This window comes from Chelonoidis abingdonii, chromosome 17 (genome assembly GCF_003597395.2).
Source record: "Chelonoidis abingdonii isolate Lonesome George chromosome 17, CheloAbing_2.0, whole genome shotgun sequence".
Classification (NCBI taxonomy): domain Eukaryota; kingdom Metazoa; phylum Chordata; order Testudines; family Testudinidae; genus Chelonoidis; species Chelonoidis abingdonii.
In genome coordinates this window covers 4,334,244-4,347,260 of record NC_133785.1, presented here as the reverse complement: position 1 = coordinate 4,347,260, position 13,017 = coordinate 4,334,244, and the positions used below count along the sequence as shown (strand labels likewise).

General features: G+C 44.0%; 1 protein-coding gene across 5 annotated transcripts in view; it reads left to right on the top strand.

Moving 5' to 3' along the window:
• Positions 1 to 2,633: 2,633 nt before the first annotated feature.
• Positions 2,634 to 13,017, top strand: part of ACAD9 (acyl-CoA dehydrogenase family member 9) — a 59,816-nt gene continuing 49,432 nt past the window's right edge. For 2 of the 5 annotated variants that reach the window (XR_012657179.1, XM_032805688.2), the window contains exons 1-2: positions 2,651 to 2,847; positions 9,975 to 10,068. Coding sequence is in view for 3 of the 5 variants with exons in the window: in XM_032805688.2 (XP_032661579.1) it covers positions 2,722 to 2,847; positions 9,975 to 10,068 (220 nt within the window). In the remaining 2 variants the exon portion in view is untranslated. Of the gene's footprint in view, positions 2,848 to 9,974; positions 10,069 to 13,017 lie in introns of all 5 variants that reach the window. The other 3 variants (XM_032805672.2, XM_032805680.2, XM_032805698.2) reach the window with 3 other exon arrangements.

Genomic DNA, 13,017 nt, shown 5'->3' with positions numbered 1-13,017 from the left:
TTTTGAATGTTATGATTCCTGATTTCAGATTTGTGTCCATTTATTCTTTTGCGTAGAGACTGTCCGGTTTGGCCAATGTACATGGCAGAGGGGCATTACTGTCACATGATGGCATATATCACGTTGGTAGATGTGCAGGTGCACGAGCCCCTGATGGTGTGGCTGATGTGATTAGGTCCTATGATGGTGTCACTTGAATAGATATGTGGACAGAGCTGGCATCTGGCTTTGTTGCAAGGATAGGTTCCTGGGTTAGTGTGTATGTTGTATGGTGTGTGGTTGCTGGTGAGTATTTGCTTCAGGTTGGGAGGCTGTCTATAAGCGAGGACTGGCCTGTCTCCCAAGATCTGTGATCGTGAGGGATCATCTTTAAGGATAGGTTGTAGATCTTTGATGATGCGCTGGAGAGGTTTTAGTTGGGGGCTGTAGGTGATGGCTAGTGGCGTTCTGTTATTTTCTTTGTTGGGCCCTGTAGTAGGTGGCTTCTGGGTACTCTTCTGGCTCTGTCAATCTGTTTTTTCACTTCAGCAGGTGGGTATTGTAGTTTTAAGAATGCCTTGATAGAGATCTTGTAGGTGTTTATCTCTGTCTGAGGATTGGAGCAAACGTGTATCTTAGAGCTTGGCTGTAACAATAGATCGTGTGGTGTGTCCTGATGGAAGCTGATGGTCACATAAACACCACCCTATACCGGAAACCCACTGACCGCTATACTTACCTACATGCCTCCAGCTTCCATCCAGGACACACCACACGATCCATTGTCTACAGCCAAGCTCTAAGATACAACCGTATTTGCTCCAATCCCTCAGACAGAGATAAAAACCTACAAGATCTCTATCAAGCATTCTTAAAACTACAATACCCACTGCTGAAAGTGAAAAACACGATTGACAGAGCCAGAGAGTACCCAGAAGCCACCTACTACAGGACAGGCCCAACAAAGAAATAACAGAACGCCACTAGCCATCACCTACAGCCCCAACTAAAACCTCTCCAACGCATCATCTACAACCTATCCTTAAAGATGATCCCTCACGATCACAGATCTTGGGAGACAGGCCAGTCCTCGCTTATAGACAGCCTCCCAACCTGAAGCAAATACTCACCAGCAACCACACACCATACAACATACACACTAACCCAGGAACCTATCCTTGCAACAAAGCCAGATGCCAGCTCTGTCCACATATCTATTCAAGTGACACCATCATAGGACCTAATCACATCAGCCACACCATCAGGGGCTCGTGCACCTGCACATCTACCAACGTGATATATGCCATCATGTGACAGTAATGCCCCTCTGCCATGTACATTGGCCAAACCGGACAGTCTCTACGCAAAAGAATAAATGGACACAAATCTGAAATCAGGAATCATAACATTCAAAATCTAGTGGCAGAACGCTTCAACCTCTCTAACCACTCAGGGACAGACTTGAAGGTGGCGATTTTGCAACAAAAAAACTTCAAAAACAGATTCCAAAGAGAGACTGCTGAACTCAAATTTATATGCAAATTCGATACAATTAACTCAGGCCTAAACAGAGACTGGGAATGGTTGAGTCATTACACTAATTGAATCTATTTCCCTATGTTAATTAAAAAGACCCATAGAAGATATCAGGAGAACTTATCACTTCAAAAGTTTTTTTTCTCCTGCTGATGATAGCTCATCTCAATTGATTAGACTCTTCCTGCTGGTATGCATACTTTCACCTTTTCATGTTCTCTGTATGTATAAATATCTCCTGTGTGTTTCATTCTATGCACCTGAAGAAGTGAGCTGTAGCTCAAGAAAGTTCATGTTGAAATAAATGTTAGTCTCTAAGGTGCCACACGTACTCATTGAAACATAAACTGCAGTCTGAAAAAAGTACAAAAAATAAATATTTGTTAATGATTAGATAACAAGCCATTCCAGGAAAAATTTCTTCTGCTTGTGAGCCCCAGCATGTGCTTTCCTGAACCATAGTGCAAGGTATGCACTAAGTATATTTGCAGAATTACAGACCCCCTAATGCAATTATAGGATCAACAGGAAGGCTGTAATAGCCATGCTAATAAGGATTTTTTATTGATTAGGGATATAACCCTCTTGTTTCAGTGCATAAGGCTTAGGAAGAAAGTTTCTTAACCCACCACGATGTGCACTCACTCAGTACGGCCAGCTGCAAGTGTACAGTAATATCAGCTTCCCTCTTAAAAGAGGGATTGGAAACAATGAGTTTTTTTAACAATGCACGTGTTGAGGGTTTTTTTGTTTCTCTCTTTCCGGGTTTGTGTTTTCCTGCGGAGTTTTTTTCCTGGCGCCAGCAGGGCCAGGAACTTCCCCTTTAAAAAAAGGGCCTGAGATTCCCAACGTTTCAGGAATTGAGGGTTTAAGGAATAGCTACAACGCACGCCCAGCACATTGCGCCCTGGCTTTGTTCTAGGGCCCGTCTGACCCAGGACGGCCCAGGATCTGGACTGATGGGCAGAAGCGCGGGCCAGTGTGCTGTGGGGGGCGGGGCCTGAATGGTGTAACTGGTCGCACGGGGGGACTGGCGTGTGAGGGGCGGGGCACGTGGCCCCGCCTCAGGCCCATCTGCGGGAGTAGAGGGTTGAGAGAGGGTGTGTGTCACGTGACTCGCCAGATGCGTCATCAGGGCGCGCCCCTGACGGCTTTCCGAGGCGGAGGTGTGTGGGTTTCTGGCACTGCCCAGTGACCCGGTCGGACATGAGCGGCCTCAGCCTTCTGCTGCGGGCGGCACGCGCCGCCTTCCCTGCCGGGGCCAGGCAGCTGCGTACCGGCGGCCTCCGCAGTGCCTACGCCAAGGAGCTTTTCCTGGGGAAAATGTGGAAGGTGAGGCCGAGCGAGATGAGCCCGCGCTCCCAGCACCCCCCGCAACTGCGCCCGGCCCCGGGGTCTCTCCTCCCGTGGCTGGGGCTCCCAGCACCCCCCGCAACTGCGCCGGCCCCGGGGTCTCTCCCCCCCGTCGCTGGGGCACCCCTGTGTTCCCAGGACCCCCCTCCCAGCTGTCGGTGCCGGCCCCACTGGGTACTCTCTTCCCCTTGCTGGGAAACCGCTGGCTGTTTCTCTCTTCTGGGTTCTTCTCCAGGCCACATCCTCCCCTGGGGCCTCCTTCCAGGTTGTCTCAACCCTGGTCCCTTGTCTCCCTTCGGGGGCCCCTCGCAACCCCTCTCTTTCTCCTGCATGGAACGGAGCCGTTTCGTTCTGTGCTGTCTCTGCAGATAGGGTTTTACAGCCTGACTCTTATCTGCGCAGGAGCATCTCAGGATTAGCTCTTACATGAGTGATTTGTGTAAATGGGACCACCTATTCACTGCACACCTGAAGTAGGCCAGTTGGGGGACTCTTCTCCCACTAGAACATGTTGCACCGTGTGCAGCTAAGCTTGCTATACACTTTTTTTCTCCTGAAAGTCTTCCTTTGGTGCTAGCAACAATGGGAATGCTATTAGAGACAGCTTGCAAGCTTTTTAACACCATGTTGAGTAACTCCATGGTGGTAAAAATGCATGGTACTTACCCTTGTGTTTAAGCTGATGATAACACCAGTTGCTGATAATGGGTAAAACACTTGTTAATGTAGATTAGGGTTTGGCTACATTTGCAGCTGTACAGTGCTGGGAGTTAAAGCTGTCTTTGTACAGCTGTGTAGGGAAAGCGCTGCAGTCTGGTCACACTGACAGCTACCAGCGCTGCAGTGTGGCCACATTTGCAGCGGTGTTGGGAGTTGTGCATTATGGGCAGCTATCCCAGTGTTTAAGTGCCTGCAATGCGCTTTTCAAAAGAGGCGGGTGGGGTGGAGTGGACAGAGTGGATTTTTGGAGCTGACACTGTGTCAGCTCCCTGCCTGCAAGTTCCGACCCCTTCGCCCACTCCTCTCTCATTCACTAAATGCAAATAGCCCTCTTTGATTTTTTTTTCCTCACAGACCAGTTAAGTGCCCGCCCGCATGCTGTACTGCTTCTCTCCTCAAGCAAACATTCCAAAGGGATCCCTCTGCCTGCCCCTGCTCGAGCAAACACTAGCTGTGTTTGTTTTTTAGATAAGCAGCTCTGGAAGCTCTGAGTTCACAACAAAACAAAGAGGCATCACAACAAAACAAAGTGTTCTCTTTACTTAAAAAAGCATTATGGGAAGGTTCCGGAGGTCAGTTACAGCGTACTAAGATTAATCACTGTTTACACTGGCACTCCAGCACTGCAGCACCAGCACTGTTCTGTTTATTCCTCTCATCGAGGTGGAGTAAAGCCAGTGCTGTAGCCAGGGAGATACAGCGCTGTATGTGCCTTGCCAGTGTGGACGGGGAGTAAGTTACAGCGCTATAAAGCCACCACCAGCGCTGTAACTCTCAAGTGTAGCCAAGCCCTTACTGTTCGGAGGCTTACTGGAATCCTGGAGTCATTTGGTATTCAAATAGGAGTATCTGGAGATATGTTTCAGATTGTGGGATCAGAGGAACACCTAAGAAGATCTGCTAGGAAAGTGGATGTGGCCTGAATGGTGTATGAGGGAGAGGAGACAGTTTATCTTGTGCTCTGACCTATAGGACAGCAGCTGCTAAATAGAATTTAGGTTTGTTTGTTAGTTTTAAGTGATTTGCTAATCATCTGCCTTCTTGGTGGTGCTTCTTCAACCTCACTGACATGCACATTGCTCCTCTTAAGGGTGTCCAAAGTGTAGGTGCCAAAACTGTCTTCTAGCCAATTAATCTGATCATGTCTTTCCCCTCGTTGACACTAGTTCCCACGCACACCAGTTTGTTCAGCTTCATAATCTTTCACAATTTCATCCTGATTTTCATCTGTTACCTGGTTTATTGTCCTCTCTCCACCACAAGTGATACTGCATCATAATTTCCTCCTATTTGCACCTCTGTGCAATTTACTTTGGTTTCCCCTTCTATGTGGAACACTCTCCCCATTCTAGTTTGCTAACCTTTCTTCATTGAAGGCCTCATTGCAGAAATGGTTTCTTAAGGAGATTTATAAGGAGTGAGTTTATAACTAAAGAGAAAATGCAAGGTTGCCTCCACCTCTTGCCAGTGTATTCCATGGGCTATGAATCTGTCATCTAGGTTGTAATGTTTTGGGATTTGGGACTCTATAGTCTTTTGTATACTCTTCAGTGCCAGGCATATTCTAGGTGCTTAACAAATAATAGTCAATATTTGTATACAGGCTTAAATCATTCTGAAAGTTAAATTTCTTTACTTTTGAAGTTGCACTTTATTCTAAGGAGATTGCATAAGGGCCAAAAATCTGGATTCTGTGCTACTGGGTCATCTGATTTGGCAGTAAAAACATGCTCAGCACTTCACTTTTTGTTAGTCTGTTTCCTAACAATTTAAACTATAAAGATCCCACCTTTATACAAGTTCTGTCTAAAGGAAGATTTAATTGTGTGGTCAGTTTCATTTCCACAGTTCAATGAACTGTTGGAAAGGCAGCTGCAGAGGCACATACTCAAGTTTCCATTGCTTCTTGGTAGCTAGCTTTCATCCCCAAGGGCACACTTATGTTACACAATATACGTGGTCTATATTTTCTCTTTGCCCTTCTTCCTTTGAACCCTGCTGATGTTGACTTTTGAGCAACACAATGAAACAGGTTTCAGAGTAGCAGCCGTGTTAGTCTATATCCGCAAAAAGAACAGGACTACTTGTGGCAACTTAGAGACTAACAAATTTATTTGAGCATAAACTTTCATGGGCCACAGCCCACTTCACTGCATGCATCCCATGGAAAATACAGTAGGAAGATACATATATACACACACACACAACATGAAACAATGAGTGTTACCATACACACAGTAATGAGAGTGATCAGTTAAGGTGAGCTATTACCTGAAGGAGAGGGCGTGGGAACTTTTGTAGTGGTAATCAAAATGGTCTATTTGCAGCAGTTGACAAGAAGTTGTGAGGAACAGTGTGTGTGTGGTAGGGGGGAATAAACATGGGGAAATAGTTTTACTTTGTGTAATGACCCATCCACTCCTGGTCTTTTTTTAAGCCTAATTTAATGGAGTCCATTTTGCAAATTAATTCCAATTCAGCAGTCTCTCGTTGGAGTCTGTTTCTGAAATTTTTTTGTTGTAATATTGAGACTTTTTTAGGTCTGTAATCGAGTGACCAGGGAGATTGAAGTGTTCTCCTATGGTTTTTGAATGTTATAATTCTTGACATCTGATTTGTGTCCATTTAGTCTTTTACATAGAGACTGTCCGGTTTTGCCAATGTACATGGCAATGAAACAGTGTCACTTCTCCCCAGAGCTAGCCACAGCCATTGTGAAAAATGAGGCATATCAGAATAGTCCTCTGGAACATCACTCTAATAAGTGCCCATTTCTTCTCAGAATGCAGTTCCCAGACCCTGTTCAGTGCCTTCATTTTTAACATTGGCATCTGCTGGGTAGCTGGCAATAAACTAAGGCCTTTTCCCACACAAACCGCAGATGACAAAGAGAGAGTGTATAATATATCCTTGTGGATGATACAAGATTACCAGCCTACATGTCAGGAAATTCTTCTTTCACGTTATGCAACTAATATTAATACTGCTTCATTTTTTTTTTCTTTTTTGAAGAAGGGGGAGAAGATAATTTAAGGACATACTAAGCAACCAAGTTAATTGCTTAACATTGTAAAATATATTAAATTTCCCTTAAAAAAAGAGATGGGTAGCTAAATCATATGCTAGCTATCAGACAATTAAATGTCATGGAACTTACTTCTGAAGTAATGCTCAACTTCAGACCCAGTCCTGCACTCACCGACAGTAATGGGATTTTTGCCATTGACTACACTGGTAACAAGACTGGATCTCTTACAGTGTTCAAAGAGCATTAGCCTGTGTTCTGTGCCCTTAAACAAGCCATTCAGTCAGCCTATCTGAATAGATAAACTCCAAATTAAATAATTGATTATTAATGAAAGAAGGATTCTTGAAGTATAAACTTAAATTGAGCCAAAAATCCATAAGAGGTATTAACCAACTTCAGAAATGTGAGTTTAGCAGTAGTTTGATCTTCCAGAACAAACCATGTCATGTCAAGGAAAGGATCATGGAAATCAGGCAAACAAATTTAGTCCCATAGAGCCTGACCCTTGCTTATTTCAAACTCAACTCCTCCTGAAATGTAGCAAATTTTCTATACATCAATCCTTTTCTGAAAATTTTAGAATTTCCCAAATCCTAAGTGTTGTCTGCATGTTCCGGTACAGTGATTCTCAAACTTTTGTACTGGTGACTCCTTTCACATAGCAAGTCTGAGTGCAACCCCCACTTCCTCTTATAAACAAACACTTTTTTATATATTTAACACCATTATAAATGCTGGAGGCAAAGTGGGGTTTGGAGTGGAAGCTGATAGCTCATGACCCCCGACGTAACCTCCCAACCCCTTGAGGGTTCCTGACTGCCAGTTTGAGAACCCGTGCTCCTGTAAGAGTACTTAAATGAAGGGAGAATGACATGGTCTTGCAAAGGAGGTTTTGTTTGGAGAAGGCAGGGTAAGGGAGTAGGATGAGGTGTGCAAACTTTCTGGCCTGAGGGCCACATCAGGTTCCTAAAATTGTCTGGAGGGCTGGTTAGGGAAGGCTGTTCTTCTCCAAACAGCCAGACATGGCCCAACCCTTATCTAACCCCCCTCTGCTTCTTGCCTCCTGATGCACCCCCTCCCCCCCAGGACTCCTGTCCTATCTAACCCCTCCTCCCCAGGACCCCTGCCCCATCCAACCCCCCCCCCCCCGTCCCCTGACCAGCCCCAGACTCCCCTGCTCCATTCAACCCTCTCCTCTCCTGCCTGCCCCCTCCGGACCCTGCCCCATCAACCACCCTTCTCCCTGACCGCCCCCTGTGCCTAATTGCTCCCACCACCTCATCCAACCCCCCTCTCCTTCCTAACTGGCCCCCCTGACCCATCCAACCCCCTGTTCTCTGACCACCCCGACCCCTTGTGGTAATTGCCTCCTGTCCAGATCTGGCTTTAGCGTCCAAGACCTGGGTGCTTACCTGAAACTCCCCCAAGCTCACTACCAGCTTGGATATTTTTGCTGCCACCAGTCAGGATTTATAGGGCCTGACCCCCTTTCCTCTCTCTGGTGTCCCCAACCCTTCCTTGGGGGACCCCAAGACCCAGACCCCTGGGTCTCTCTCTCTCTCTCCTCTCCCAGCTTCCCCCCTTTCCTGGTTAGCCGGTGCAATGCTATACTTCACTCCTTGAATACAACCGGAGAGGCAATCTAGCTCCCCGAGGCTAGGCATTCACCTAGTCAGCTCACACAAGAGATTCCCCTCCCTTGTCCTGCAGCCTTTCCCCCTGGGCAATAGGAAGGTGAGACACAGAGTTTGGGCTTTTCCCTCCCCCTCTGCCTCACTAGGAAAAGAAACTTCCACAAGGTTTAAAAAGAAAACTTTATAGAAAAAAAAAAAGAAATATAAAACAATAAATCTTGCATTAAGAAACTCAATACAGGCTCTTGCTTATAAGAAAATATGAATAAACAGTCTGATTTAAAGATAGCCCGATTAACCAGTCCAACAAATCAACATACATGTCAGTACAACACAAAGCTCATCATAGCCAAATTACTTTGCTTTCCTTTGTACTCACAGATGTTTAGGAGGAACTTTGAGATAAGATGGAGTTAAGAGAAGCTTGTCCCTCACAGCCGAGGAAGCAAAACAGGCACAGCAATCCACATCTGTACGTACAACACAAAGCTCTCACAGCCGAATTACTTTTGCTTTCCTTTGTACTCACAGATGTTTAGGAGAATATTTGAGATAAGAGGGAGATAGAAGGAAACTTGTTTACCCATAGCTGAGAAAACAACAAAGACCCCGAGTATACAAATTCCCGCCCCTGACTTTAAACAATCCAGTTCTCTGATTGGTCCTCTGGTCAAGTGTTTGGTTCCCCTTTACAGGCAAAAGAAAATTAACCCTTATCTTACCTATCTACTTATGACACCCCTATCCACACCCCTGGCCCTGACCACCCCCTGAACTCCCCTGCCCTCTCTCCAGCCCTCCCTGCTGCCTGGAGCATTGGTGGCTGACAGCATGGCTGCATGAGCACAGGCAGTCACACAGCACAGAGCACTGGTTCAGGCTGGGCTCTGCTGCTGCGCTGCCCCAGGAGCTTGCTGCTCCACTGCCCAGAGCATTGCGCCGATGACGGCGATGCAGTGAGCTGAGGCTGCAGGGGGAGGGGGAACAGCAGGGGAGGGCCTGGGGGCTAGTCTCCTGGGCCAGGAGCTCAGGGGCTGGACAGGACGGTCCTGCGGGCCGGATGTGGCCCGTGGGCCGTAGTTTGCCCACCTCTGGAGTATTTCACATCTCTCGTTAGCTGATCATGATTTTCTCTTTATTCAAGTCTAATAGATCGTAATGCCTCCAACTTGCAATTAAAACCCCTTGTGTGAAGGAGAGAATGGAGCACAGCAGAACTGCATTGTGCTAGTCCATGCACTCTATTGTTGGGCACCCAATGAAGTGCTAAGAGCTTCACAAAACTAGTATATATCATCTCTGGCCCAAGGAACTTAGTCTAAAATTGGCCCAAGTGAGGGCCAAAACCAAAAAAGCGTACTAACTGGTAAAACAGGAATCTGGTAACAAGGTCATGTGATTCCTCAAGTATGTACTTGTTGATAGCTCATTTCACCTGTTACCACACTTACTTATATAGGAACACTTTTCCTTCACCCCTTTTTTTCATTTTCAGATGCTATTCCTGGTTTGTTTTGACATGCAGTACAATTGAAAAATGTAGTTTTCAGTATAGAACAAGTATCTTTCATTTGTTTAAGTTTGCTCATTTGAGACTACCTGAATTCCTGTAAACATTTTCCACGACCTTTTGTTTTTTTTAGAGGTTAACATCTAAAAAACATATGTTCTTAAACCTGCTTTTTATTTTAAATTACCTTAATCATATTATACTGACATTTTAGGAGGAAGTTTTCCCTTATCCAGAGATTTCTAATGAAGAATTAGAAGAAATCAACCAGTTTGTAGGACCAGTAGAAAAATTCTTCAGTGAAGAAGGTATGGTTACTCATCTTTTTCCATACAAATGGTTTCTAATTAATGATATTCCTATAATTGAAATACTAAAAAGGAAACACTGTTACACTTTTTGTGCATTTATCATGACTTGTATAGTGTCACTGTTTTCCCTTACATAGTCAATTTTCTCTTTTTGTGTGGTTCACTCATGCATCAAAGAGAAGAGAGAAATAAGAATTATTGTAAAACTACAAAAATTGACAGAAGGTCTCTGGGACAGATGTAGAAATTGAAACTAGTTTTAACTTATATTGTCCCTCTAAAAGTGTGTTCGTTTCACTGTCTGTAATTTAGAAGTATCTGATCATTTTTCCAACCAAATTCAGGAGAGGCAAGAACAGAGTGACTATTTCAGAAGCTATGAGCATATAAAAACAAAGTAATAGCTGTTCTGCAATCTTAACTAGAGCAGTGGATCTGTTTTGGAACATTCATGATAACTTTTTGCTTAGCAGAGGCACAGTGTGATTAAATGTTTGTTTCTCTGAGAATAGAGAAACAATTGTTGAATAACTTCTTTACAAGCACTAATTTTCACTTCTGACATAGTTAAGCAGTATCATCTCCAATTTCCAGATGGCAAGTGTGGGGCAAAGTCCCAGGAGGAAGTCCAGGGTCATGACATGGATTAAAACTCCCTGAGAGCCTGACTGCTAGTTGACTCATAGCCTATGTCCCTGTTCAAAGGAATAATTCAGCAATTTAAGTTATGAAACTCAAGAAATTCTTAAGTGAATTAGAAGACAGTGCATATTTAGAGGGCCATGAAATCATAAAACAAAACAAATACTCTTTAGTCAGTTTAAGAGCTGATATTTAATGGAGAAATGAAAAATATCAGATTACATGGTCTAGCTGATGATTTAATTTTGTTTGGGTTCTCTGCCATTTCTAGTTAGATATTCAGGGATAATTCTGAGCAGCAAAAATGAAACAGTAGAGCTGCCTAAATGCTTGTATACTTGATACAGCTGGCACTGAGTAAAGAAATTCAACTGAGTAGATCTCTCTGAAGCTTGGCAATTCTCGTGCACCATACTGATGTCTCTGTCACTGGTGAAAGAACAAGTAAACAAACACTTTTCTCTCCCAAATCAGCTAATTATAACCCAAGTATATTCTTGATGTGCTTTGTAGCCTAAACCATTTAAAAAAAAAAAATCAATTACTTTGTAACAGTGTTTTTACTGGCCGAATTTCATCCCTCAACTAAGCATTGTGGTTGATCCCCCTTCTACCTCATGCAGTACTTTTCAAGACACCTGCCTGTGATGAATAGGAATCTTTCTCAGGGAACTGCAACTGGAATCTGCAGAACTAGCTTTTTTACCTCAAGAATTTTTTTTATTTTATTTTATTTTTTTTATTTTTTTTGTGGCAAGATAGCTTCAGCCTCTGCTGCTGAACAGCAACATAATGAAAACTAATGCAAGGGTGTAAACTGACAAGAATTGTTATTGGCTTTACAAAAGGTAACTCGTGCCAAACCAACCTGATCTCCTTCTTTGAGAAGGTAACAGATATTTTAGACAAAGGAAACGCATTTGATCTAATCTACCTCGATTTCAGTAAGGCGTTTGATACGGTTCCACATGGAGAGTTATTAGTTAAATTGGAAAAGATGGGAATCAATATGAAAATTGAAAGATAGATAAGGAACTGGTTAAAGGGGAGACTACAACGGGTCATACTGAAAGGTGAACTGTCAGGCTGGAAGGAGGTTACTAGTGGAGTTCCTCAGGGATCCGTTTGGGACTAATCTTATTTAATCTTTTTATTACTGATCTTGGCACAAGAAGTGGGAATGTGCTAATAAAGGTTGCGGATGACACGAAGCTGGGAGGTATTGTTAACACAGAAAAGGACCGGGATGTCATACAGGAAGATCTGGATGACCTTGTAAACTGGAGTAGTAGTAATAGGACGAAATTTAATAGTGGAAAGTGTAAGGTCATGCACTTAGGGATTAATAACAAGAATTTTGGTTATAAACTGGGGACACATTAGTTGGTAGTAACAGAGGAGGTGAAGGACCTTGGAGTATTGGTTGATCACAGGATGACTGAGCCGCCAATGTGATATGGCCGTTAAAAAAGCTAATGCGGTCTTGGGATGCATCAGGCGAGGTATTTCCAGTAAAGATAAGGAGATGTTAGTACCATTATACAAGGCACTGGTGAGGCCTCATCTGGAATATTGTGTGCAGTTCTGGTCTCCCATGTTTAAGAGAGAGTAATTTAAACTGGAACAGGTATAGAAAAGGGCTACTAGGATGATCCGAAGAATGAAAAACCTGACATATGAAAGGAGCTTGGCTTGTTTAGCCTAACCAAAAGAAGACTGAGGGGAGATATGATTGCTCTTTATAAATATATCAGAGGAATGAATATCAGGGAGGGAGAGAAATTATTTAAGGTAAGTACCAATGTGGACACAAGAACAAATGGATATAAACTGAACACTGTGAAGTTTAGATTTGAAATTAGACAAAGATTTCTAACTGTTAGAGGAGTGAAGTTCTGGAACAGCCTTCCAAGGGGAGTAGTGGGGGCAAAAGACATCTCTGGCTTCAAGACTAAGCTTGGTAAGTTTATGGAGGGAATGGTATGATGGGATAGCCTAATTTTGGCAATTAAGGCAATTAATTGATCTTTGATATTAGCAGGTAAATATGCCCAATGGTCTGTGATGGGATGTTAGATGGGTTGGGATCTGAGTTACTACAGAGAATTCTTTCCTGGGTGTTTGGCTGGTGAGTCTTGCCCACATGTTCAGGGTTTAGTTGATCGCTATATTTGGGGTAGGGAAGGAGTTTTCCTCCAGGGCAGATTGGCAGAGGCCCTGGGGTTTTTCACCTTCCTCTGCAGCGTGGGGCATGGGTCACTTGCTAGAGGATTCTCTGCAACTTGAGGTCTCTTAAACCACAAT